Consider the following 27,955-nt stretch of genomic DNA (forward strand, 5'->3'; position numbering starts at 1 on the left):
AAGTATTACCGTAATTTTGTATCAATGCAAAGTAAATTGATATTTTTATGAAAACTTAGTCAACTTGAGAAACAGATTTATTGTTATAAAAACTAGAACATTCAGTATTAAAATCTATAATCACTGTAAATAGTTACTCGTACCAAATTTTCTTGCTATTCCAACAACATTTTAAGCGATTTGTCGTAACGATACCTATTCAGCTGAAATTTTTCCCACAATCAGTGTAGGTACCAATTGTGAGAATGACGAGGAATTATAAAAATCATGTTGCAGAGGAACAATCAATAACAAGAACATGCTACGAGTAATTTGCGAATATGGCATGCATACAAAGAATACAAGACAAATACTCTTTCAATAATTACCAACAATAAAAGGGCGGGTCTTTTCAAGCTGGGGGGTAACAAAAAAGGTCTGTGTACCTTCGAAATGGATCCTTGCCCAATGGTATATCTGAGCGCCAATTGGTAGACATCTTTTTGCACGATATTTGGTAATTACTCGTCTGGTTTGGTGACTGTAGATCGTAGACATCACGATTTTAGGTTTCGGTACGTCCGAGTTATTCGATCAAGAGTACCTAGTTGATCACGTGCACTTCCACGGTTTTAGAAATTTCTCAAGCTTCCCCAAAAAAAATTTCACATCAAATTTTGGCACAGCCTTTTTAAGAAATCTTACGTTTAAATATCTGTAGATAATTCGGGAACTATAAGTGTATTGTTAATTTCACGGAGAAGTTACGCAATATACCTGAATAATATGTGACTATACCTATACCGCCGTGCCGAGGGAAAAGCTGACTGATAAATCACATCTTTGACGAAAATACGTTTTAATTATGAATTATAAAAAATTGGACAGCATCTTTTTATTACAAATCTACATCTCTACGGGTAAAATCATCATATGTTAAACAGCCGTTGGAAATAAACAATAACTGATGCAAAACCTGCAAGAGGTCTTTCAAATTAGTTCACCGATTCCAATTTAGAAAGTCGATTGGATTGCGAGTTATTCTGGTTCTTTCCTGGTGAAGCAAAAACTATTATGTAAAGGGTCGTAAGTTTTTTTTTTTTTACATGTAATATCTAGGGTCAAGAAATAACCGTAACTGAATTTTCTGTTCTAGTGATCGATTGAAAGTTTTATTTTTTTACTGCATAATCAAACAGAGCTTTTGTAATTGACATCGTAAAGTTTTTTTTGTCAATTTTCTCAGTTTGAAGGCGAGAAGATTTGTGCAAATATTTTATATTTCTTGGTACGGCAGAATAAGTGCAATCTTTAACCATTGTTTTCACGATAATACCAATTGTGAGATGATTACGTACCACTTCGTTGACAATTTCGGAAAACTATCATTTTCCCTGCTGTAAATATTAAGTGCTAAGAAGAAAGTTTCTCGGTGAATTTTTAAGGATATATGAAATGTACGGACGGCTGAAAAATATTTTGAAACAAGAACATGACTGACGAAGGGTTGAAAAAGTGAAACTGAAGTTAATCAAGTTAAGGATGTACTGATTATACATTCTCAACCAAAAGTAAGGTTCGTCTACTATATTGAATACTTTGTGATTAGATAAAAATCGAAAAAAATCATTCACAATAAAAACAGTAGTAAAACTGAATTTGAATAATAATAATCCGGAAATGTTATCAATAAATAAACGACAGTAGACACCCTGTTATTAACAAGGTCAGAGATATATAACACAATCTACTATTCTTCGACAAAAATCCATACAATCGGTCCAATTTTGATGAACAATAGTTTAGTTAATTCTTAAAGGAATACTCTAAAAATCATTTTTGACAGATTTTATCTTAAGCTCGTCGATTGGTAAAAGACCTTCAATATGTAAAACCGTTACCTTAAGTGAGACTTTCTAAAGCTTTTCCCTTATCACGTTTTTGATCTAACAACAAGTCCCATACATTTTTAAGTCCCAATAAATTTTACATTGAAAACCTTGTGTCAGGACGAATTGTTCGTAAAGTACTGATTGTAAGAACTGATTGTGAATGCCGGTATTGCTTTTTGCCATCGAATTGTAGGATATTTAAACAATGTCGGTAAAGTATAAAAACAAAATTGCAAACAAATAGATCAATCCACCCGAAGGTACAAAAGAATATGAATTTCTCTGAAAGTATAACATACTGAAAAGTCATACGTCAGCTGACCTACTTTTCGGACAAACACATCGAATTCTCGAGTGATTTGCCGATGAAGAAAAACGACGTGACAAAATTAGGATGCAGCGTTCGATATTAACCTAAAAACTTGATCGTGTTGTCACTTGAACTTTACTACAGTAAAATTTGGTCCAGTAATCACTGCTAACGCTAAAACTGAGTCTGATACTCAATTCTATAACAATTACGAAAGTTAATCTGATTTTACTTTCTGATGAAGATTGTGCAATTTTTATGCCTTGTGATTAAAATTTTACACGCTTTTTCCTTCAATCTGTGTACATAATTAGAAAATTAATCTTGGTAACTATCGCGATCCGTAAACGTTACAGGATTTTACGAATGCCAGGTAAACGTGGCTGTAAATAATTGAAATTATTTTTCAAAAGTATAGAACAGCAGTAACTGTACGCATATAGGGATTTACAAGAGCGGCGATATTTAAAAAAAAAAAAAAAAAAAATTGCGAAATCGAAGACAAAACGACAGTTCGACGAATGCCTTGACCTACACCGATTCCGGGTGAAGAATTTTAGGAACTACAGTTCGCCGTGGGAGAGAATATATTTTGTGACACGTGAGTACCGATAATTTGATTAGACTCGTGTTACATTCGGATCTAATTACACTTACACTGGAAAAGTACGAAGCTGAAAAGAAATTAAGGAGTAAAAGTGAATACGAAAGATGGGGGAAGAAATAAATCTGAATTTATCCCAATGGATCAATGATAATCGAAAAGAGAATATATTATGTATAAATGCCTTGTAAGAACTATCTATTTTACACTGCCGTCCTACGTAAACAGCAGCCATACAGCTTCTGCAATCAGGATCGTCAAACAAGGGGGCGCAAGCAAGCCAAAATCTATAACTAATTTATCTAAATTTAGTTTTAATCAAATTGCACCTGTGGCGAGTAGTCTCGTAGCTTGCCGTCCAGTACAAGGGCGCCACTGTTTCGCGTTTTCGAGCAAACGATAAGTAAATCCAAATTCAAATTTTAATATTCTTTCTTTTTCGTTTCTTGTTTTCTTTTTTTTCGTTTGTGTTGTTTTTCTTTTCTTTTTTTTTTTTTTATTCATGCACGTCTCTTCGGATTAAGTTTCACTTTATTGGCACGTAACTTTTCTTCCAGGTGTACAACACGCACATGCCTGATAATCGGGCTTTAATCGATCGTTTATTACAACTGAACGTTGAGAAAAGAGTCTTTGGCAAAAAAAGGAATGTACAGTTTAATTGCGATGACGTAAAACTGTTTAAAAAATAAAGAAAGTAACTTGCTTCGAATCAAATATACATGTACGTAGACCTTATCATTTGCGTTTGGAAAATTTTATCGTTAGGTACTAATGCGGATATATAATACGAATTACGAAGACGTTCTTGTTGAGCTTTGGGGAAAGCGTAATCAGACAACAGTTGAGATTAGGCTTCGAGATTACGGAGGGTTTACACATACGTTTAAATCGATTGGCTTGACAACGGTGAATAAATTAAAATCCGATTGTTACAACTCTTTCGTTGGAGTATCACATACATATGGTGAGAAAAAAAGACAAACACTTGATTCTTCCTGCAGCGGTAAATAACGAGGTATTATTTATAAGCAAACATGTACGCGGAAGATAATCTCTTCCTCGACGTGCCTCCCACAACGTTTCTCAAGTACAGACTTGTCAAATTCGATGGTTGAGAATTAGCAGCGACGAGTGAGCGTTTCGAGGATTTTTAAAAATTATAAGAAACTATAAATGGTATATACGGCAATGCGGCAGTCGAAACGTGCAGCGCCCTGCAGTCATGCACTTTCCGATTCACATCACATCACATCACAGACGTTTCGCACACCAGTTCACATTCGCTCATCCCGTTGCGTCTGCGCGCCTGAGGTCACCTATTGACCGAGTATATAGCTTATAGCTATATGCCGTATTCCCAGCTATACCTAAATATATTTCTCCTCGTGCATATATGCATATGTGCATAAAGTATAGCCAGGTTTATAGAGATCTAATCGTACGCTGCAGATAATATGTATATACTAGGGTGTTTAGGAAAAAAATCATTTGCAATTTTCCACCATGACAATCCCCTAAAAAGTTTGGTCAGGTTAGAAGAGAAGATTCTATGAAAAGATGAGCGTTTTACGTTGTGTGGAAGATCGCGGTCAGTTGATTTTTCACTTTTTTTTTTTAAATTTTTTTGAATTTATGAAGTATCGCGAACAAAATTTTTTTTATTGCTTGCATCAATCGTAATATCAATTTACGTACCGAAGAAGACCATCAATTGTAAGTCTCCACAAGTATGAAGCTAAATTCTTGGCATTATTTTTAAATCGAAGCAGCGAAAAAACGATGAATATTTATTTATACTTCAACATTATGATAAAAAATATGTACATGTACATGACCAACTTTTGATACATTGATTCCTTGAAAAAAAAAGGAAACTACTTGAATTAGCGCATCGGAAATGGTAAATGTTCCTTTTAACCGAATTTTGTGGACCGATTTTTGGAAATGTTATTTTGAATGATTCGGTTAAAAAAGAATCACCATGATTCGGACAGCTTTCATATTACAGAAGTGACAGAATGAATATCTGAAAAATTCCATTCCATTTCGAAGGCTAACTACAACGTTTTCTCATTTCATGATGCCAATCTTTACTGACCGCGTAAATAGTCACTTATTTTAACTAGCATCAAAGACTACGCATTATTAACAATGAAGCAAAAAAACCGCTAGCACCGCAATTCTGCATGCAATCTTGAATAGAAATATGCACTTGAAAATGCAAATTGAGAATGCTAATATCTGATCAAATATGCAATCGGTGATCATCCATTCACCGGAATACATCATCTGAGGGCGTTATTGTCGCGTGAAACAAAAAATTCTTTCCACATTTGTATTCAGCATTGCATATAAAACTGCGCTATGCGTAGCGTTTTTGCCGCAACAATGCGTAGGTTTTGATAATAATTATAGCGTTGCAAGCTACGGTTAAAAATGGTATGTTAATTTCTAATCTATAGGGTGGTCCACTTTAGCCGATGCAGAAAGACAAAAAAACAGAAAACAAAGATCGACTACGTATCTGACAACCGATACGACGAATTGTCTGAAGTTCCTTTTTTGGTACACCTACTGGATGTAGACAAGCATCCACAAATAAATATTATCTGGTTGATCGGACGACGATTTCGAAGCCCCTATAAGAGCCTCATAATAAAACCATCAATGATATTAGAATACAGCCCCCGAACAAAATAACCCTCTTGTTTATCTCCCGAAAGGTGACTAACAAATTTATGAATAATGAAGCCACTGCTTTCCTAAATCCTGTTGTAGGAGATTTATACCCGACTCAAGGGTATACAGAACTGGACTGGTTAGAGATGTGATTCCAAGTTTTGATGAAGCTGCTGTCTTCAGAGTATTTAATTCCCATCACAAAAAGTAAAAATTGAAACAAAGTTTGAGACTTTATTTTCATTCTGCAAGTAACACCCCTGAATTTATTACTATTTGGAATACAAAACGAAAGGTTCTGTCATGAGTTTTCTCAGTCAGAAGATGTAACAACTGTTTACGCTTCCTAACCTAACCTAACACTTTGATACGGAAAGGGTATTTAATCAAGATAATGTATGTGTAATATAAACAAAATTTCTGTTGTTTTCCACAACTACTTGAGTTATCCTTTCCCAGACAAGTTGATGTTTCTCAACTGCAAGGAAAATCACTGTGCTTCCTCTTACCAGTACAACGCTTTCCAATGTTACAAAGAGGTAAACCAAATCTGTTCCGGTCCGAATCTCTCGGCTAAAGATACATAATATCGACGGTTGCATAGAATAGCCGGCTATCTCGAATTAGGCTTCCAAAACCGGCGATTTCGAGGTTTGCTTGAAAAATCGGCTAACTCGAGTTATCGTTGAGATGAAATTAAAAATTATCATTTCGGCATAATGACATTTAATATCATTATCAATTTAATGTCATTATGCCGAAATGATAACCTTACATTTTATCTCAACATACGCCTGATGTTTTATACTTTCATTTCTGCATTATAATTATGTAGATAACCGTATAATACGTACATTCCCAAAACGAAGCTTGTATGAATTTTGTGAGGCGTTGCCGAATTTTGTATTCAGCCCGACATTACTACCAACTTAATTTGCGGCCAAAAATTTCAAAGACGAAATAGCCAATTTTGAACTTTACTCGAAATAGCCGGTTATTCAAACCTAACTCGAGATAGTCGGTTTTTTAAGCGAAACTCGAGATAGCCGGTTATTCTACGCAACCATCGATATCTGCTCGTCAAGACGCACTTCGTACAGCGCTGATGTTGGGAAGCGTTGATATACCAGTTTTGACCGTTCATTTTGGCCTTTGGAGTTTCTGCCATTCTGAATTACGGCATTCAATGTAACGAACTGTCTGAATTTCAACAATTTGGAATTCTTACTTCATCCAGTTCACTTATCTCCGCCACGTTCTGGGCGTCATGACCAACAAAGATTCTTCGCCCCTTAGACCGGTGAAACCTCTCTGCTCTACAAAAGAATATACGTCGGCGAAAAACTCATGTTCAAAAACTTGACTTGTCGAAGAAATTTGATGACTCCTAAGTTCTTGCTGATGTCAGCAAACATATGTTGAAGCATCACCATTAAAAAAAAAGTATGGTTCTCCCTTCATCTTCAAAATGTAGCCAGAACTTGGGGTTCTTAAAATCCAGATTTGTCAAACCTACTGTCATTCGTACGGGTATGAATGTCAAATTGGAAAGTAAATCGCACTATCGATAAGTCCGTCAGTCTAATTGTAAGGCTAACAGTCACCTGACTTGCTTTTCCGCCAATTAGTGACAGAGTCCTTTTGGGAAGTCGACCCTATTTTCACCAATAGCTCACGCCGAATCTCGTCAATAGGCGTGGGAAGCACAGGTTTCTATTCTAGAACAGGAAGATCGTTCACCTTCCGCCTGAACGACAACGCGTCTATTTTCTCCGCAGTGGCATTCGGTATTAGAAAAGCCGTGAGCATAATCCGAGTAGTGATGGATCAAAAGACAATCAAGATTATCTATTCAGATTCAAGAAGTGTTCTACAAAGCATATTTCCCATCGGATTAAATTCCACGTCAATCTCCTTACTACCGAAACCAAAGGACGACTTTTGGATCTCGAAAAAACGGGTTGCACCATCACGCTAGTCTAGATGCCTTCCGCCAGTGAAATAACTGGAAACGAAATCGCTGATTCTATATTCAGATCAGCTTTTGATATGGAGATTAAAAGCCAGCCTTCTCTCTGGTGCTACGTTATGGATCGGTCCAAAAGGTGTAATTATCAGAGCTTATTCAAAGTACAGATAACCTTCGCAGGTCCTTTTGCAGGAAAAAGTGGAAAGTCGTCTTCAATAATACCGAACCCATTAACCAAACAAAGGCAAAGATGGATAAGAAGCAGTTGGATTAAAGGAAATATCAAAGATGTATAAAAAAAAAATAGTCAGATGAATAAGAAAGGTTATCGTTGGCTGAAATAGGCACGATCGATTGATCGAATTCTTAGTCCTCAAAAGCTCAGTTCAGCCTAGTGAGGTGTTCAAATAAGAGACCAGAGTAAATTATCGTACGAGACAAATTTAGAAATGATGACCGGTACCCATCGAGGAAAAAACGAATATACACAAAAAATAATTCGAACAATCCAGTCAGACGTTTACCGTGAATTATATCTAAATGAGTAACACTGAATTATGATAAACTGAAAACGAAAACTCATGTACAAAATTCTAGGAAAATTCGTAGTAGAGTCTAAGATTTATACACGTTTTAGAAATTCGAACGACCACCATTCGGTAACCGGAAGTCGAGACATTCAATGTTGACGTATTTCTATCGAATACATGAATTTCTTCCCATATTTCATTAGTTCGGAATACAAAACGTACGGAACTGAAAGGATTAGGAGTTTCAAAAATTTCGTGACACGTCCCTATATACTGATAAATTGATGTACCCGTAAATTTCTTCAAAATCGAGAAAGTCATATCTTTGTAATGTAGTATGAACGAAATAATTGTTGAAAATGTGTATAGTTGTTGAAATTGTTGTTTTTGCGGAATTCAAGATACAAGATTTCACACACGCACACACATTGTCACGTAAGTGATGAAACGTGTTTCTCAAAATAAGACGAAGAACATTTTTTATTGCTAAGCGACATATTTCGCGATTATAAATACAATATTTCAGAGTTGAATCATTGTCAGTAAGACTCTTTCCAAGGAGGATGAAAACTGGTCTTACTGCTAGCACTTTGTAGGTTAGAATTTCCAGAACGTGCAGTTATTCACATTTCCTATTATACTTATTTCTCGAGCTTCTCAGAATTGTAGTTTTATACGCAATGCAGGAAAATGTATGGAAATAATGGAGCAGCAATGATGAAAGCATCTCAAACGAGAAACATATATATTACATTAAGTCTCTGCAGTGTACCAAACATACCCACAAGACGTGTGACGCTGTTTGTTCATCAGTAGCCTGAATAATTATGCAATACCTACAGCTAGAATACTTGTCAATCCAACAAGTCATCATCCCCGCGGTGTTGGAAAGTTAGATTCGACGGTCATGGGTTATGAAGAAGAAGTTTAGTCGAAAAATTCCGGTCAGGTAAAGAGAGTTTAATTGTTTGGAAAGCGTAACATGTTAAAACGTTTCCGACGTTTCGGCCGGGCCCTGACGACCATCCTCAGGCTATAATAATTAACAAAAAAGTTTCAAAAAACAATTCTGTATTGAAACAGAGACTACGTTCATAAGAATAGTTGCTGTTGTTGTAACTTAGTTATAAATTAATAAATTGTCACAATTTTGAGGTTAAGTATAGAAATTGCGGATGGCAAAAAGTATAAAATAAGTTTACATGAGTGAAATTTTGACGACTAAAGTAATTAGTAAGTGTGTGAGAATTGAAATAAACAAGAGATCAAATAAGTTTAAACAGATTACTTACAAATTTGACGACCTGTTCCTGCTTAGGTGTTATTAATTCAGCATTTTGGACGGAAGTAAAGATTAGCGGAAATCGATCCGTAAATCTATGGTAATGAGGTATGATATTGATCTGTGTTCGAATATCATGGATTTAAAACTGATGACCAACCAGAGCAAAGGGCGCCAATATTTGAAAACTAGAGAATGTTTGAGTATAAATGGCTGAGATGTTGGATATCAGCGCGTTTGTTGTTACCTGACCGGAATTTTTCGATTAAACTTCTTCTTCAATCAACCTCCTGGTTCACGAATTCTTCACAAGTCATGGGTTATGTTATGTTTATTGAGATTGAGTTTGTTTTGCGCTCGGCCGACTATAGCGCTGTAGGTTTCTCCGTGTTGCCAACATAACTGTCTAGTGTAAAAAATTAGTTATCTCAGATTCATCGTCCCCGAGTGTACATACCTAGGTAGTAAATATAAATATAAATAACTCACTGAGGTATGGAGACGATGGGACAACCGAGTTGCAGAAGACTACGGGCCAGGAACTCCGGTGCAGGTGCGGCTGTGGAAGGTGCGGAGTGTCTGGTGGGCCTGGCGGGCCGGCCATTGTTTTGATCAGGATCAGTGGAAACGGTTAGTGTAGAGGATCCAGCATAGTTGGTGGTCCTTTGTATACGTAGGGACCCACCTCGTCTTAACTGCGACCCAACGTCACCCTCTGTAAATAAGATAGAAATCATTCGTGCGGATATTAAAATATCGCCATTTTTATTATTTTACACGAGGGTGGAGGGAGTGAAAGCAATAACAATGCATACCGGGACTATCTCTTGAAACTTGAAAATCAACTGCGCATGCGCAAGCTTTATCGGCTGTTCGTGCAGGCTAGCCATCCCGAATTTTCAGCTGTCAAACCGTTTCTGACGATGATGTAGTTGATACGAATTTTCGAGGTTAGAATCTTAAATAATTGAGGTAGTGACTCGGAAAGGTTTGGGAAGCATTTGTTATTGTGTCGGAAAGTTGATTCTTCAAGGAACGGTCGGAATTTTATGCTTATGCTCTTTGAAAATTCAAACGTACACATTTTGTTGTTTGGGTACGTTGTGTCCGATTTCGCCGACCACTGAGATTGAAATATTTGGCGCATGCGCGGTTGATTTTCAAGTTTCAAGAGATTCTCCGGTATAAAAGTATAAGGAAAACAAGAGATAAAGAAATAAAATCAGCAAAAGTTACGTATCACGTCGCTGCCAATTGTAATAACAAGGCCAAGTAGCACACTTGACAAAATTTCGACTATTGTTCGACAAATTAAAGCCGGCGTAACATTGACAGACGAAAAATTTGACTTACAATTAGCGGGAAGTTGGCAAAACGGTGACTATTCGCCTGAAATGTGATAATGACTGTCAATAACCGAAAGGTCAAACTTGCGATATCCATGTGTCAACGAATGTCCTCAAAAACGTGAAGAATAAAACAATCTGAAAACCAAAATTAGATATCGCCGCGCGCCGCGTATAGTGCTCGACGTAACGAATATAACGGGGTAAAAAAAACCTGATAATTGTAAAAATTTTGTAGTTTCGTTTGAATATTTTTTACTCACAACAAATCAATTTATAGTCGAATTGTACGTTGTTGACTATAAATTAATAATCGAACAGACATTCGTGAACGTATGGTAGACACGTAAATCAACTGTAATATAGCTTCAAATATGCCCTCTTCATTAGACTTTGATTAGTGGAATGCACTTTCTGCCGGCAATAAGTCAAATAAGAGTCATCCGTGTGAAACGTATATAATTTTTGAACTAAAAATAACTTTGAAAAAAAAAAAACTTGTCCGTCGTTAATTTTTCGAATTTACCAGTAGTTCAAAAATTATATACGTTTCACAAAATGAAAATTACCTCGTGATTAATATTAATATTGATGATGCATATCCGCATTTCAATATTATAATATCAGACGGTCATTGACTGTCTTACGAGCTTCGCACCAAGAAGCGTAAGTTACCAAAATGTAAACACACTTACAGACACTCTTACAATTGTGCTCGAAGAGGAAGAACACTTTCTATATTCACAGTCATCCGTGTGTTACTTGGGAAGAAATTTATCAGCATAAGGCAACGCCTCGCCCCCCCCCCCCCCCAGCCCCCCACAAAAAATCATATGTCTGATATTTTATTAAATAGAAAGAATGTGTCGTTGAATATTGCACAATCATGTAATATCAATATCTATTCTTATTGGTAAATCCTTGTTTAATAAAATTTCAAGAAATGTATTGAATTCCAACTTTATTCGTCGAAATATTATGAGTTTGTAGAGTTTAGACTATTTTTGTAGTCCTTTGGGTTTGGTGACTGACGTTATAAATTTTAGGCGGTAATTTCGATAATTTTAGGTGACTTGAGAAATTAATGACGTATCCGGGAATCTAATCTGGAATTCCGTGGTTATAAATTTGAATTATTTCTTCCGAAAAGTGAACGAATACCAAACCAAATTAACTCGAGAGATTTTTAATGTCTTGAAACCTTTATATAAAACGAACCTGTCTATCCGAACCGAGTGATTTGGGGTACATTTTGGAAGAGCTAACAACGTTGTGAAGATTATATTTTGAATTGATTCGATGAGATCCAACAAACACCGACATTTTAAAATGTGTGAAAATCTGGTGCTGAGAGTTCGATAATGCTGTAACCTTTTTCGTACGAGAAGAAGCCTATTCAAAAATTCTTTCTAGAAATTATTTTCCGTCAAAATAAAAAAATTAGAATTTCCATTGAAATTCCGACTGCCCCTCCCCTTAAAATTGATGAACTTTTGTGAAACACATCGTTTGACATATTTCAGAGGATTAACATTTCACACTTATAAAGCAGTAATAAGATTAAATAAAAATAATATGTATGAATTGCAAGCCGAGGAATTAAAAAATTTCCAGAAATTGATTCGAACAACATTAGTATAATTTGTGAATCCATAGAATTGTCACATCGCGAAACAGAATTTTTACCATGAAAATTCATAATTTCAGAATTGCCCTGCCAACATCTCATAAGATTTATAAACTTCTCCCTAGCTGTCTTGTAATACGATAAAATATATATATACCAATCCTATTAACGGTGAACACGTACGATGAAAATAGACCTACGAATCGATGGCTTGTGCCGGAACGCTTCATTCGAAGGAAACATCCGCCTAAACCAGAGCACGTGGCCCTCAAACTCGCACTAAAACCAACTATCTACTGCCGAACAATAAGAACCAGAAAGTCATTTCTGAAAGATGCTCGTACACTTGTTAAATTATACAACACAGTATAACGTACGTATATTTTTCTTATGCGTATAAGCTTGCAGTATTCGTAAATTTTGGGCGACGCAGATATTAAATACTGTGATTAAGTTTTCACGATCAGAAAAGGACGCTTCGAATAAAAACAAATAGTTTCAAAATTAACCGATAAATTTACTAACACAAGTCAAGTTAAGCACTGTAAGTTATTTAGCATTCTTCTGTATTTCTCACAATCAATCTAAAATTTTGTCATTTTTTCAATCAGCTTTTCAACTTTTATCCTGTTGCTATTCTTCGCTTGCTTTGGGAACCTTTCATGGACATTTTTCTCGATTTTCTCTGTGGGATTTCAACTCTTGTATTTATTTCGATTTACATGTCGCCTTCCTACCCAATACACATGTCGCAAAGTCGGCTTTTACGCAAAGTAAAAAGACCATTTTCCTAGGACAATTTTGAGAAATGAATTTTGATGTGTAGAAAAGATGTCTTAAAATCGTCTTTATTTATGCACATTCTCACGATCAGATGGATCTGCATCTCAAATAAAACAGCCTTCTTATCACGAGATTCGTAGGCAACATTTGTCCATTTGTTAATTCAATGTGATCTACGAATCACTCAAATAGGAAATAAGCAAATGTGATTAAGAAGTGTCTCTTGCGTCGACTAGTTCAGTATCCTTAGTCAATGAACACCGACAGGTGTTCCACGTACCGTCCGTAGTTATACCGCAGTATATCTAACCTCTATCAGTTGACGTCATTTCAGATACTGATATTAATTAAGAATAAGCTGCATTCTTGTTATAACGATTTTCTAGCCTAGATCGATACGACTTGGCAAATGCTGTAATCGGTATACCTACATTTGACCTCGCATTCAAAGAACTTGAGTTATAATGTTATTACACTGTGTTAACCTGTGTTAGGTAATTGATGTAACAGAATGTTACATACTTGCATATGAAGGACAGTTTGATTTGAGAAGCAATGTAAGTGCCACTGACAGCGGGTAAAAGTGAGGTTGGGTAACTTACTTTCCATGATACGGTGAATAAAATTGAGATAGTCGAAATTGTGCATGCGCCAAAGCAACGCTTAGTGTGTGAAATATAGCATTTGAATTCTACGCATGCGCCCACGTCGTTTTACCACACCGTTCAGAAATGAACACTTTACGCGCAATCCACAAGGTTCAAAAATCGAACCTTTCAAGTAGGGTTAGGAAAAATACGTTTTGATGTTTAACGCGATAAGAAACATGTATCATCGCTCAAGTGTGTATTTGAAAAAAAATGTGGCGTGGTTTGCACCGCTGTTTCATGAAAGTGTTTTTAACACAGTGTGCAAAATTCCATTTCTCATGCCTGTTGGTAGTGTGCGAAGTGCCCGATTCACTCATTTTTACGCACTGTGTGCAAAGTCACTACTTCGTGCACGGAATGTAGAGAATGATTTACTTCGCACACTGTGAATAATAAATTTCGCACACTGAATTAAAAAAACAAATAGCATACGATTTGTGTGCGCGTACTTGATCCTCGCACTTCGCGCACTTGTATCGTAATGTACTGTTCATTAGTGTCTCATTTCTGTGTGGCCCCAGTATGTAGCTGTATATTTTAGTTTCGTTATAGATTTAGCTAGAGCTGACAACTTATGTATATAAAAGAGGTATATGCCTTTGCGATAAGAACTAATATTATCAACAAAGAACGAGGATACAAAAGCAAACCGTAAAACGTGAGAAGTTAACAGGTTTAATACGTTACACAGATGTTAGAAATAACGCTAGAGTTTATTTTCATTATAATGGAAGTTTTCGTTTTTTATTGCACTGATAGCGTGAATCACCTTTGTCTTCCGAGGATGATAGCAGACGAAAGCTGTGAACTCGACGTAGACCAACAGGGCTTCCCTCGATGCTATCACTTGGTGTTACCATTTTTGATTTACCGGTAATATTGAACTTGCAGCTTGCAGTTAACTGTACAACTTTTATAGTATCACAGAACAGAAAACCAGGCCAGCCCGCCACTCCCGCGCAGTACACCAACGACTAGTGTATAGGTAGGAATCCGTTCTAAGGACTATCGACTATCCTACGGTAATTCGGTAAATATTGTGCATATACGTATATACGAAGCTCCGAACACCCAATGAAAATATTCAAAGAATGTCACGTGCTAGGCCCAAGTACGACTATACACGTTCATAATCTATCGCCAATGTCAACGCGTATCAATGTTAGAACTTCTTCATTAGTCGTTCGAGGTTTTAAAACGGACGTTTAACAACTCATATTCTCATGCACACTACCGTATGTCACGAACGCGAATAAGTGATAGTAGAATGCGTTAAAACAAACACCTTATCAGCTTCACTCCTAATGGTAATACGCGTTCGATATTTTTAAATTCACAATTTCATGCTTGCTAGAAGACTTGCATATGTATAACACTAATGACCCGTGTTTATAATACTGGATATGCCCAACTGATAACTGGACTTTTCACTCTCACCAAGTTTCATTCAATAGCCCTGACTAAGGTGCATGGTAACACATGTCACGATAGTATACATTGTAGCTCTATTATGTACAACTTGCGAGTATAGTGCTTTTTAAGCTGAAGTAATTGAGAAGCCGACTCGCACAACAGGATTGAACGCGGGGTTCCAACCTCGCCTTGAACTTGAAAGAATACAGATGAGTTACGACGGTGTGTCTATCTTCTGTTTCATCTCCAAGACTCAAATCCAACGACACATTTTTGGAAAAGGTCTTTGACGCACGATGAAGTGAAAAATAATAAGCTATATCGTCGGAAGGATAGACTCGTGGGCGATTCGACGAGACGTAATCACTCTCTTCAAGGACGCCACTGTAAGGCAGGCTCCCGTCCCTCACTGTTGGTGACCTTTTCCGTTAATTTTAAACGCCCGCTAACGCACGCAGACTTTTCACTATGTCGCGGTTTACTGTCTATTTTCGCACATGCTGCACCTGTTGCTTTTCCGTTCGACTCTGTATAAGCTTATAGGTAAGGAAACGGACATGTCTCCCAATCGTTATGTAGCGTACCAAGCGTATACACGCGGAAAAGGCATGCGGAAGAAAGGTTTCACTTCGACAATACGCTTCTTCTCGGGCCTTGAACGACTCACTACCGATACTACTGCACTGAAATTGCGTGATTCATATTCTGGTTTTATTTTTATAACTTTGCCTATTATGCTGTGGTGAGGCACTCGATATTGCCACATCAAAACATATTGCGGGCTGGTTCCGCAAGCTCGCGAACGACACCGCGAACCTCACGACAAACCGCGGACTGACCACCAACCGAGGTACAAGTTCGTTCGACGGTTAAAGATTGCAGGCTATTTTCACGCCGCTTCCACCTCGAATAGTAGACCGCGTGACACTGATCAACGGTCAGGCTGTACGTAAAGTGGTAGCGGAGTAGCTTGTAATATACACATCGTGCAGAAATGTAGTCCATTGAATAATGCCAATAGATCCGCAATTGTCGAAGGTCGAAGGTCACCTGTATCGACATGGTTACGTATGTCTGCCTCCCGCTGTAGGCACGAAAGCTTCCGACTCTCAACCTTAGAGTGACGTAATTCTCACCTACATAACCCACCTCCAAAACCAACCGGTAGTATTGATCTTCAGTGGTATGCTTAATAAATGATGATACGCCTGGTGCTCTTTCATTAACGAACCCACAGAAATACGTCACCAATGAATTTGCGCTTTTCTCTACACGGACGATAACCCCGTGGTCTTGAAATATGATATTGGCTTCCTGACGAAAATATTTCTCTGAGAAACTCTGCGAAATTTTTGTGAAAAACTCTGAAAAACACATTTTCAGAGATTTACAGAGAGGTTCATAGAAATGGAGAGAAATGCAAAGAACTTGGCGAAGATGCGGAATGTTTACAAAAAATGTTACTTCAGAAGTGGACCGAAATTTAACGCATCCACCAACTCCAGCCTAGCCTCAATACTCTGGTCAGTTATTTATGGTGTTAAATTAGGAATGATAATGAATGTCATTCGTTAATTTAATTATATTTCTTGCAATTTCTTTGGCGAACCAGCACGTTTCAAAATAAGGAGGGTATCTGGCCGAGATACGTGAAGCATAGGCCCAGTATTTGTTACTAATTTTTAATGAAAACTAGTCCAAATACAGCCCGTTGATTTGAGTACATTCATTCCCTTGATTAAACAAAACGCTGTTTGAAGTTAATTTTCAGTTAAAAGCGTGTGTTGAATACGGGACGCAATGAGTTTTGGACGCTAGTCCTCCTGTTTTGGCATTGTAGTAAGAAATTTTACAAGCAAAATCACGCGGAATGCACAAAAGTCTGCAGATATTTAATGTAATATTCATACTTTTGAAGAGAAAAGGAATAGATTTTCAGTTAAACGTGCAGAGATTTACAGAGACATCTTGCAAAGTGTAGAAATATCCAGGAAAATTCAGAATTTCTAGTATGAGAAGAGTAAGATTCAAGAAAAATATTTCGAGTCTATGAAAGAAACTCATTGTCAGTGAATAGTAGAGATTTTCAAAGATATTTTTCTGAAAAACTATGCCAAATTTCTCTGCAAAACTTCGCACATGTTCTATAAGTATGAGAATTGCAGAGAAATATCGCAAATTTTTTCAGAAAAATTTCGTCAAGTTTTTCAGAGTAATATTTTTGCCAGGGCTGCCACATGTCTTCTTTTATATCCAATCCCTCAATACTTTCCAGGTTGCAGGATGTATCCACAACTGAAATTTCGAGCTTGAATATTTTCTGGATTTCGAGGCATTGTTTTGTAGAAACTATCACGTATTGTATATACAAGTTACGAACCTAAATTTCATTGATTTTTGGATTTTAGAAAAATATTTACACTTCCATAATTCCACTAAAGCACAAAATTTTGTTCCAAGTAGGAAGTACTACCGAGAAACTTGACTGTCAAAAGTTAGAAAACATTCGTTATGTAAAAATTTAGATATTAAAACGTGATTCCATCGTTGACTCAAATCAACATTTTTTCGTGTATTACGATACGTATAATATCATAATGTTTTGGTACCTTCAGTGCCAAAATATATAATATACTTCACTAAAAGTTTTATAGCGAACCGTGTATTTTATTTTTTTTTTAATACACTATTTTAATACATATCACCCAAATGTTGTCCTATGGTGAATATGTGCAGAGACTGAAATCTGATTTTCCGAAGGAGTACCGCGGTAAAGCGATTAATAAAACTAAGTGAGAATTTATTTGTTAACAAGGAACAGTAAAAAAAATTGTTTTACGCTGACACGTTGATTACCGACTAAAAAAAAGATTCATACTAAACTCCATTCTATAATAGTATAAATTATACAAACAATTTACGCGACTCTTCACATGGTTAATTTGGCCATTCTGCACAGCTGGATGGCTTATTTTGTATATAGTTGATCCAATTCCGTTAGATAGTTGTCAAAAAATCTGAAGAAATTCTCTGATTAGTATGCAGTAATTTCAGCTACATGTTTCTGAATGTTACGGGATAGGCTTTCGTTATAGTCGGTTAAATGCTTATCGCAAATTCATGAATCCTAAATGATTTCCATCGAAGAAATTGACACTAGCCGGCATCCAATTATTATTATTGTTAATTATCGCTATCGAATTTGGAATGGTGTCGCACTTTTTTTTTAAATAAGTGATTATGTATGGTGCAGAGACGATTCAATGTAATTTATGTCTACCCACTTACAGTGCTTATGAAATAAGTCAAAAAATAGTTTTTCAATAGAAACGTTAGAAATCGGATAATGTGTACGGTATTCAAATATGTTGTTGACTGATAAACGTACCAACATCATGTATCTAGTGACATAATAGTAGAGAATAGCGAAATTAATACCTACAGTAATCTGTAAGATTTTACCTAGAAAATTCAAGAATGCAGTAGTGACTGACTAATTGGATATAATTACCCGAAGGCTCATAGTATAAGTATAAGTTTATTAGTTATATAATATAATAATAATAGTACATATTGACACACCGAAATTTTATTAGGTAACTCTCATAATTCGTACAGGGATAAAACTTTACGGTCTGATCGCAAATTTTTCGTATTTTGGTATCGTGTCTATATACTGCGGTCCGAGCATTTGGGGTTTTCCTCATTTCCCGACTTCACGGAATAACTCGCTTTCCACGAGTGTTCGAACCAAGTTTTCCTCGACCCTATACCACGGGTCGGATTTGGTTGACCGCAACATATTTTTTGCCGAAATTACTTGTTTTTGTAAAGGTGACTTCCAAGAAGCAGTAGGTGCCCGTAGTCTCTAACAACCTCGATGTCTTGATAACCATGTAAAAACTTGACGCGCCTTTTTTTTTTGCCTGTGTTTCGTACTTGAAGTAATCATTTTTATGGCACTGCAAAAAAGAGCACATTTCGTCCTTATACTAGAAAGTGCGTTTTTCTTTACCCCGTGATAAAAAAAAAAAAAAACTTGTAAACCATTATTTTTGTAAGATGAATTATTGTACGCATCACGAAGACAAACCGTTTTCCGCCGTGCGTATTTACTGTGTGAAGCAACTTACGCTTGGCAGAAAAAGACCTACTTTGCCTTCTTGATGCATAATCCACTATGGTTTTCTTCTTTCCCCTCCACTGCTGAAAATTACTGTTTTAATTTCTTTTTTTATAGATTCCAAGACCGTTTACACCTCAATATACTTCTAAAATACATGCGGGATTTTTCGTCGTAGGTCCTTTACGTTAGTATCAAAAATAGTCGGCGCCGAAACATTTTTACTCTAAGAATTTAGACAAGCATCTCGCATTTAAAAAACACATGTGTCTAACTCTGTAACAGTCACCTTCTGTAATATTACACTGGAACCTAACTTTTTCTAACCCTGTCCCCTTCTGTAATTGTTCGTAAAGGGTGTGGAGGTCGGATTTCTTTTAGACACATTAGGGTAGGGCGGGGCTATTTAAGCAGTTTTTCACTCAATCTGTCATAACTCTGTAACGGTGAAATCAAATCTAATTTAAACCTACACTGTTGGGTTCGTGATTCGTCCTTCTCTAAACGTTCCCAGCAAAGAAAAACCATTTGAGATCTGGTTTAGAAGCTTTAGAAGTTATTGTCATAAATGAGACTGTGCGAAGTTGCTCAACTTCCCCCATAGGTGGAGTAAGTTGGGCACAGGCATGGGGCAAGTCGAACAATGGAAGAAATGGTCTCAATGGTGAATAGGAATTACATAAACATTGTAGTTAACGATCAGATATATATTTAAACTACCAATACTAATCGTACAGTGAAAAATCTCGTTGAGGTCAATCTTTTATATTCAATTCTTTGGCAGCAGCCGCAGCAGCATTCATACTCATGGTTTCGTCCATTACAGCTTTTGCTGCATCCTTCGCAACGCTTGCTCAACTAGCCCGGACCCGACTTATTAAAATGAAAATTAGGTTATGTAAAAATGATAAGATTTGAAACTAGACAACCTTTTCTAATCGCAAGCTCAATAAATAAATAAATTTTCAACACTTACATGATCGTAAATAACTATCTTCGTACGAGTCCAAGAGAAAAATAACGACGAACTTATTTTTTATTTTTTAAACAAGAAAATAACAAAGCGTTCTCACGTCTCACTCTTTTTTCCATTTAAAGTGTTGTCGTGCAATGCTTAGTTACCGAGATATTTCAATTGCTAAACATGCCCTATGCTTATTGGCCAGCCTTACCTTACATCGGATTCACATAACTTGGATCAGATGTGATAATTATGAAATATTTTACGATAGAAAGTTTGTTCAATCTTAAAAAAATTTTACATTTCATTTGCCATTGTACAAGTAATGTCCGAGTTATGGTGACTTGTAACTTTACACTGATTTCTAACTCGATGCGCTTTGAAAATTTTTGGATTAAAAAAATTAAGGAAAGTTAGCACTAGTACGTTGTGTTACAAGTGCAGAAAGTGCGCGATTTCGGACGAGGGTGAAGATTGCAGCGTGAGCTGCGAAGACGAGTGCTAGCTCATCCGCACGTGTGACATACGCTGTTTTTTCCAACATCCGTAAAGGTAATTTTAATTGAAGACGCTATGAAGGTGCCACTAACAGCGTGTAAAATTAGAGTTAGCTAACTTACGCTCAGTGGCATAGTACGTAGAATTGGGTTATTCGAAATTGCGCAAACTGCGAAGAAAATCGTTTTTCTCAACAGGAGTTGGAGAAAAATATTTATTGTTCTGTGGGAGGGGTTTCTGAATTGCTCACAATTAATTCACAATTCATTTGATTAGCTACACATCGGTTTTTGGAAATATGTGGGCGTGATGGAGGGTGGGACAACCTTACACCAGATATTCTATATTAACGAGTTGAAATTATATTACTCCACACTAGTGCTGTACTCTAGTAGCTCGAAATAGCAATTCTGCGTTCTTCGATTTTCTCAAAAAATACGATGAAGCAATGTACGAAGACGGCAGAGTAATATACTAATTAGGAGGAATTAGGAAGCAATTGTTTGAGGATTCGTGTCTTCCGAATTCCCTCAACTGCGAGATTTCCTGTAAGATTCAGAATAATTTGAATTCATTTGAAAATACTAATAGTAAATTAGCTGCGTGCGTGGAGTCGGCATTGCAGTTCACGGTTCAGATACAATCAACTGTGCCATAATTGCCGAAAATTTTTTTAGTTTCCTAGAAAAAAATTTCGAGCCACATGAAAAAAGTCAAAAGCAACTGGGAAGGAATTGTGTGGCAAATTGTAGCACTCGAAATTCTTGTCCGTTCAGTGAAAATATACGATCGTGGATCAATTGGAGGCAGATAGAAGTAATTACTTGCCATATCGCTGAACCTTATATTCCTTACCGTTTAGTCGGAACATACTCGTACTTACGATGTGAGGCCTTATTTTACTGTGTAAAATACTAATCGCGTTTTACTGTTTTCCACAATATCAGCAAGAAACAAATAACCCCAATCGCAACGCATTTTGAAGTAATTATTCGTTATGTTATCCATCCCAAAATTTTACTCCTGTCGGTAAACTTTACATAGATTACAAGATCGCTTGGCCAAGACCGATAATTTTCTTTATTTTGAGTAAAAGATAATTTTACACTGAGTATTCATAAAATAATTATATTTGCAAACTGCAAAGATTTCTTTGAAAATAGAAAGTATTGAAATTATTCTTCCAAATTCCAAAAACTTAATTATCGATGCTTCATATTGAGTGATTTAAACAAAATTTTATGTCTAGTACATTGGTTCGATTTCACTCCACGACGACTCATTTTATTCAGAAGATTATTTTTTATAAATTTGCTGCAATACTTATTTCAAAATATAAATATTGGCATCGTTCAACATTTAGCTTCACAACATTGCATCAATAGTGATTACGATTAACGACTGGCAATGTTAGATTGACTATTGGAAAAAAATAAAACCTTCCCTTTAGTAAATTTGTAGAAAATAGTATTCTGGATAAAATGAGCCATCATAAGTGAGAATTATCTCGGGTTAAATGTGAAAATTCAGTACCGTTCCTTCGAACCCCAAAGTGAACCCTCTAGTTCTTACACATCAAATGCATACAAAATAAATCCAGTACTACCTCGTTAAGAGAGCGTGTCAAGGCGGTTAGGGGAATAGGATTCCAAGAAATTCGTCGCAGGAGCGTTCCCGCCAATATTGCCTGGAGAGCTTGGGAATCACAGTTCTGTACATGAATCTGGTGTGTAAATACGTATGATTCACGCGATCGTTCGTCGCTTATAACGAGGAGTCCGAGCGAAAGTTAGGGGACCTCAGGTACACAGATGAGTGGTGGAAGCTATAAAACTTGCTCAAGCGAAACGAAGGGGGAATTCTGTTTTAACGAAGTAGTACTATATAAGATTCATTTTTGTTATGCGAATGATCGCCATCGTATTGAAATACGCGAAATTTCGTGAACCCATGGATCTAGCACGGGACAAATATACGACGAAAAACAGAAATTACAAGAAAACCAACAAATCAGACAAATGCGGAACTAGCCGTAAATGGGTATGGCCCAAGGGGGTATTCACTTGTTGTAACCGCTTTGGAAAGTAGTCACTTTAAAATCGTTTGAAATAAATTGAAATCATTGCAATCGCTAGTCACCCGATCCATTAGTGAATACCCCCTCGGTATGGCCCATGGCAGACACGAGCCGTTCCAATTCATTGCCATGTTGGAACTATCCCACTATATGTTATTGGAAATTATACAAGATCATAGACAATGAAATGGTGCTTGATGTTGCTGTTAAAGTCAAGTTCCGCAAAGCCTGCGGGCTGTGGAAAAATACGGAAGATACTGCCGAGTATGCAGAGTAGGCCACCGGGATGTAATCACGAGGATTCTTCGGGCAAAGTTTCGATCGATGCAGTTCGTGAACTGCTGTAGCAAAATCGTACAAAAAATATGGAGCGAAGTATGTCAATTATACAGGGTGGTTAGGTTTAATCCTCCAAGACGAATATCTTAGAAGCGAAGATATTTCACAAAAGTCGGAAGGTTTCAAGAGGGACAGAGGAATGGGCCATTTTTCAGATTTCGCAAATATCATGTCCAATTTTAGATAGGAAACCCGTATTTTGGATAAGAGCAACTGATAGGCGGGTTCAAAAGTAATGTCCTAGTTTTTTTTTTATCTTCCCGCTTCGTTTTTCCGCAGGAAAGAAAGATTCAGGGAAGTTAATACATACAATGGATTTTCGAATGGACGCTAGTTGTGTGTGTGTGATCAATACTTTATCCGACGGTATCTGGAGAACGAATAAAGGGATTAGGATGATTTGGTTTCAATTGACGGGGCATTTCTTGACTCAAGATTGAACAAATTTTGTATTTCATAGGTGATATAGTTCTCGAATTATAATATAAGAGTAAAAAAAAAATTGTATCCCACCCGTTAATGTTCTATGGACTCGAAACGCACCCTAGCGAGAAGTTCTTAAGCCGCGTTCTTAGGCCCAAAAAAGATCGGCCAAATTACCCACTTATTTCAAATGCGAATCCCCAGAATTCGTATACACATTCGTAAGACATATATTTTTAACTAATAAACAAATTATTGTCATAGTTAATATAATACTCACAACTATGTTCTCATAAATGGTTTTTGGGTCTCTGTATTGTATGCATAATTATTTGATCAGATATTTTTTTCACTATAATAATCAAAATGGGCGCGTGAGATTTATACATGTCAATAATGGAAGTATCCAATTAATATGCATATAAATTTTTTACAGTTTATTTAAAATATACAACTCTAATAAAGACTACCCTCTATACTATCTATGAACCGTGATTAGGGAACTTATCAATATGCCAGTCATAAAATCAGCTCATCCCTTAGACAACCACCTTGGCCAGGTAACTTTGGTAAACTTGAAACAATTTAAATATACGCACAACAGTAACATTCGTTCACATTCAGCGAAGGTAATTAGATACGTACATACATGTTTAACAAAAATTGTAATTTCCTTTATTACACGATAATCAAATAACGTTACATGATTAAACGACCGTTTCTCTACACCTTTTCATGGAAGTTGAACATACCTACCGATAGGTATAAGATGCAATGAAAACAGCTGACCCACTACCCCATTAACGCAATCTTACTTAGACGGGGATAGCTTACACACCAAGGCTGTGCGTTTAATCAATTAATCGTAGACTTGGAATAAAAATTTCTTTTTAAAAAAATCGATTTATACGTTTTCCAATCAATTTCCGGCGCTTTACTTGATCTTTGTTACGTGTCATCAATTAATCGGTTTTACAATAAATCGATTAATCACATAGGCCTGTTACACACCAAATACATAAACATACAATAAGGGTACACCAGTACTGTAGGTTCAATAAGTATCATTTTCCTAGAAAAATCGAAACAGCTTAAAAATTCACAATTCTAAACCAGAGCTCGTTAAAAACCTAGCAAATCTTTCGCCCATGATGTTTTGGTGACCGCCGACTTCTCTAGCTCTCGCAATTACATCCGAATTTCGCTTCCGGTACGCGGATTCCAACGGACTCTGTGCTCTGCGGTGAAATTCCAGAGTTTCAGATCCGTCTCCTTCACCGCCCAAAAGTCGGTGTAAATTTTTATCGATCAGTTCTGTTTTATAATAAGAATATCTCTCGTATGACTTGCTCATGACAACCAAGAGGTGAGAAAGAAACCTTCTGTGATACCAAAAAGACTCGTGACCTGGATAGAGATTGAGCAATTCTTCGTTAAACATACATTCTTCAGCCCAATATGAGAGACCGGTGAGGATAGAAAGATAGTCAGTGTTGTGGCGATTTTGGTGACCAGGGGTGGCGTGCAAATAGTTTAAAACTTGATAACATGGAGCAGTCAAAATATGAGCGGTATCTTCAAGTTTAACAAATTTGGCGATGGTTTCCCTGAATTTCATTTCTTGCCTGGTTATATGAGTGAATTCGTCATCAGCCTGGAGAAGCCTCTTCATCAAAAATTGTCGATAAGCAAACCCGCTGTAGTCGGATATGTGGAGACTGCACCATTTTCCCGAAGTCAGCCATTCTGACTCTAAAAATGAGGCAAAAGTACATGGAGAATATATGGCGAAGGTGGTAACAATGTACTCGCGATGATTCCAGGCGTGATAGTTGTTTGCGTATCTATCAGCGGACATCGAGGAAATGTCCACTTCGTTTTTCAGCAGTCTTTCAACATCCAACGTTTCAAGTGTGTTAGCACTACTAAACGCGAATTGGAGAAGCCAACGCCTGTAAGCGAACGCTTCGAAGCATTTTGCTTTGTAGTACAGAACAACCGCAACGAAGTGTAGTTCACCTTTCCACTCAAGTCTTCCATTCCTCACAAGTTCTCGCCGCATGTTCCAAAACGTTGTTACGTCAGGATTCAACAACAATGCACCTAGTAGCCATCGGGAAACAGTACTCGGGTCCTCCCTTTTATTGCGATTCTGACGCAATTCGAGCAGTCGATTGTATGTGTAACGGTATAGCGGTTTCACACTCCATGATGCTAGGCCTAGAGAATTATCAGCATGAAGCACTGGTGATTTGTTCTCGTTGTCCACCGCAGGTATTATTTCGAAGCCGATCCTGCCAAACATTAATGATGATATATTTACTTTTCGGTAAATAAAAATAAGCAGGTTTCAAATATTGGCATGAATTTTCTAATGCATTATAAAAATGAATGTTCCAATATTGCATACTGCGAAATATGGATTTCAAGAATGATTTGCAAGAAGTGTTCCAAAGATATTGCCTGGGCGCCGTATAAACAGCATTTGCAAATTTGCATATACTTTCTAAATTGCCGGTTATTTGAAAATAATGCTATTTTTTATGTCATATTTTGAAATTGGACCGTCTATCTGGGACACTCAGTAAAATTTACGAATTCTAGCATCGAGTGAAATAAAATCAGTTCAAGGTATGATCTAGTAAAAATTTACCTAACTGGAAAGGTGATGAAATCAGGATACAATAGAACGAAAATTAATCATTTCGAATTTTATTTAAAAAATCTGTTGAGGAAGATTGGAAAAATTTGACATCTGCAAATCTAAATTACAAAAGTACATTTGTTAATAACATTAGAAAGATTACATTATCAGTCCATTCTTCAAATAAAAATGTCACAATGTTTGTCGAAGAGAAGAAATAAGCATTTTGTCTATCACAGGTCATTTACATAGATCTGAAGCCAAAAGTGGACTTGAATGTTGAAAGTTTTTTCTTGCTGAATAAAATTTTGGAAACTCACTGGCAAATCGTAGAACTTTTGTAACAGAACTTTTTGCACAGATTATCATGACTTTATTCCAAACTCGTAATTTTAATTGATTAAATTTTGAACTCAAAGCATTTTAGTAGAGAAAACAAAATAATGGGGGAATAAAGTCTTGAAATGAATTGCATGCAATATCATATGAGTTTTGAGGCTGTAGAGATGGATTCTATTTCAAACTTTTGGTGATTGAACAATTCCTGGATATTAATGCATACTAATCTGTGACACTTCAGCTGTGCCAGATTTAAAAAGCATACAGCAAGAGATATAGACGAAGATTAACACAAAATAATCTAAGAGCAACTTTGTACTGTCAATAGTAGGTGTATAAATTTACATAATTATGTACATACATATGTGCAAGCTCGTTTACAGTGACATACCGATAGTGCTGGGTACACGTAAAAACAGATATAGTCCGCATGATATGGATGAAATGCATAAAAAAAACTCGGATTTTCTGTACAACGAATAAATCCTGTTTGTCTGACTGTAAGAATATTCGAAAACCCCGCCCATATTGGTCCCAAAACTCACAGATTCGGATCCTTCTGCAACACAATCTCGATGTCAGAAAGTATTTTCTCAGCCGCGGGGAAAAAGTCCTCCTGCATCGTGTGACTGGCTGATTTTTGTTACATTTCTTTCAGGGTCAATGCTGAACTGGTTCAGAACACTTTCTCGTATTTTGTACGTACACGCTGCGGCACATCCGCCATGAATGATGTGAAGGTTGCTTTCTTTTTTTGCTATTTTTTCCTTCTCTTTTTATTTTCTGCGAAAGTTGTTAAAAACTGTCTGTAGTTGGCATGACGCGTCCTCGATGGTAAAATATATCGAAGATAACGCCGGGTCATCGACGATCTGAAGAAAAGGTAAGTTCCTTGACTGAAGCCAGTCACCGACAGGTATTTCCGCAGTTTCGAAATTCCCACGCCTCGTGTTCTACATTATAATAGCAATGTCATTATCACTTGAAATGCCACATAATTTTTTCAAGTATAAATATGTATTCAAGAATTTATTTTACCGCTTGGCATGATCAGCCATTTACTGTTGACGTATCTACCAAAAGCCTTCATGCGAATCCATTTTCAAGGCTGGTCGACACCACGGACACGCATCAATCATGTTACCACGTAGTACTACTACTTCTCCATAGGCTTGGGTTCCAAAACTTCAGACCACCTCATACCAGTGCGTTCCGATATTCTCTAGCTGTGCTGAAAACTCCCTAGGACAGAGCCAGACTAACCGACAAACTAGGCAGCGCAACAGAGATGAAAGATTGATGATAACACTGGGAGCTAATATCGAAACACGGAGTAATAGAAAGGAGGCAACACTATGCGATGAAACTTGTCCCCAGTTTTGAATTAATGTAAAAAGAATTGTCTTAATGTGATTCAAGCGCCTCTTACGGAAAAAATGAAATTTTTGCTGTAAAATGTAAAAAAGGAAGGGCGCCGATCGCAA

The 27,955-nt window shown here is 36.7% G+C and overlaps 2 protein-coding genes and 1 long non-coding RNA gene across 5 annotated transcripts in view; 1 reads left to right on the plus strand and 2 right to left on the minus strand.

Annotated features, from left to right (window-relative positions):
* The window catches only part of LOC124214734 (uncharacterized), a 53,361-nt gene extending 48,040 nt beyond the window's left edge, over window positions 1-5,321 (plus strand). Inside the window, exon 3 of the long non-coding RNA XR_006882196.1 lies at window positions 5,251-5,321. This is a non-coding gene — a long non-coding RNA (uncharacterized lncRNA). The remainder of the gene's footprint in view (window positions 1-5,250) is intronic.
* LOC124214724 (GRAM domain-containing protein 2A) overlaps window positions 1-15,969 on the minus strand; it is a 114,137-nt gene extending 98,168 nt beyond the window's left edge. The window contains exons 1-2 of one of the 3 annotated variants that reach the window (XM_046617316.2): window positions 14,424-15,969; window positions 9,738-9,963 (exon numbers count right to left, since the gene is read on the minus strand). In XM_046617316.2, coding sequence (XP_046473272.1) covers window positions 9,738-9,963; window positions 14,424-14,514 — 317 coding nt within the window. In that variant the 5' untranslated portion in view covers window positions 14,515-15,969. Of the gene's footprint in view, window positions 1-425; window positions 695-3,114; window positions 4,027-9,737; window positions 9,964-14,423 lie in introns of those variants that run through there. The other 2 variants (XM_046617318.2, XM_046617319.2) reach the window with 2 other exon arrangements.
* Window positions 15,970-24,140: 8,171 nt separating this feature from the next.
* temp (protein prenyltransferase alpha subunit repeat-containing protein tempura) lies at window positions 24,141-27,657 on the minus strand. The gene is made up of 3 exons (XM_046617327.2): window positions 27,510-27,657; window positions 27,017-27,424; window positions 24,141-25,782 (listed from the first exon to the last, which is right to left on the minus strand). Exons 2-3 carry the CDS (start codon window positions 27,091-27,093, stop codon window positions 24,588-24,590), a joined length of 1,272 nt encoding a protein of 423 aa, XP_046473283.1. The 5' UTR covers window positions 27,094-27,424; window positions 27,510-27,657; the 3' UTR covers window positions 24,141-24,587.
* Window positions 27,658-27,955: the final 298 nt, after the last annotated feature.

The sequence above is a fragment of the Neodiprion pinetum genome, chromosome 3 (genome assembly GCF_021155775.2).
Source record: "Neodiprion pinetum isolate iyNeoPine1 chromosome 3, iyNeoPine1.2, whole genome shotgun sequence".
Taxonomy (NCBI): Eukaryota; Metazoa; Arthropoda; class Insecta; order Hymenoptera; family Diprionidae; genus Neodiprion; species Neodiprion pinetum.

Coding starts and splice junctions, on each gene's coding strand:
- temp (XM_046617327.2), bottom strand. CDS start 27,093: ATGCAGGAGGACTTTTTCCCCGCGGCTGAGAAAATACTTTCTGACATC. Junction 25,783..27,016: donor TTGCAGAAGGATCCGAATCT/GTGAGTTTTGGG, acceptor AATGTTTGGCAG/GATCGGCTTCGAAATAATAC.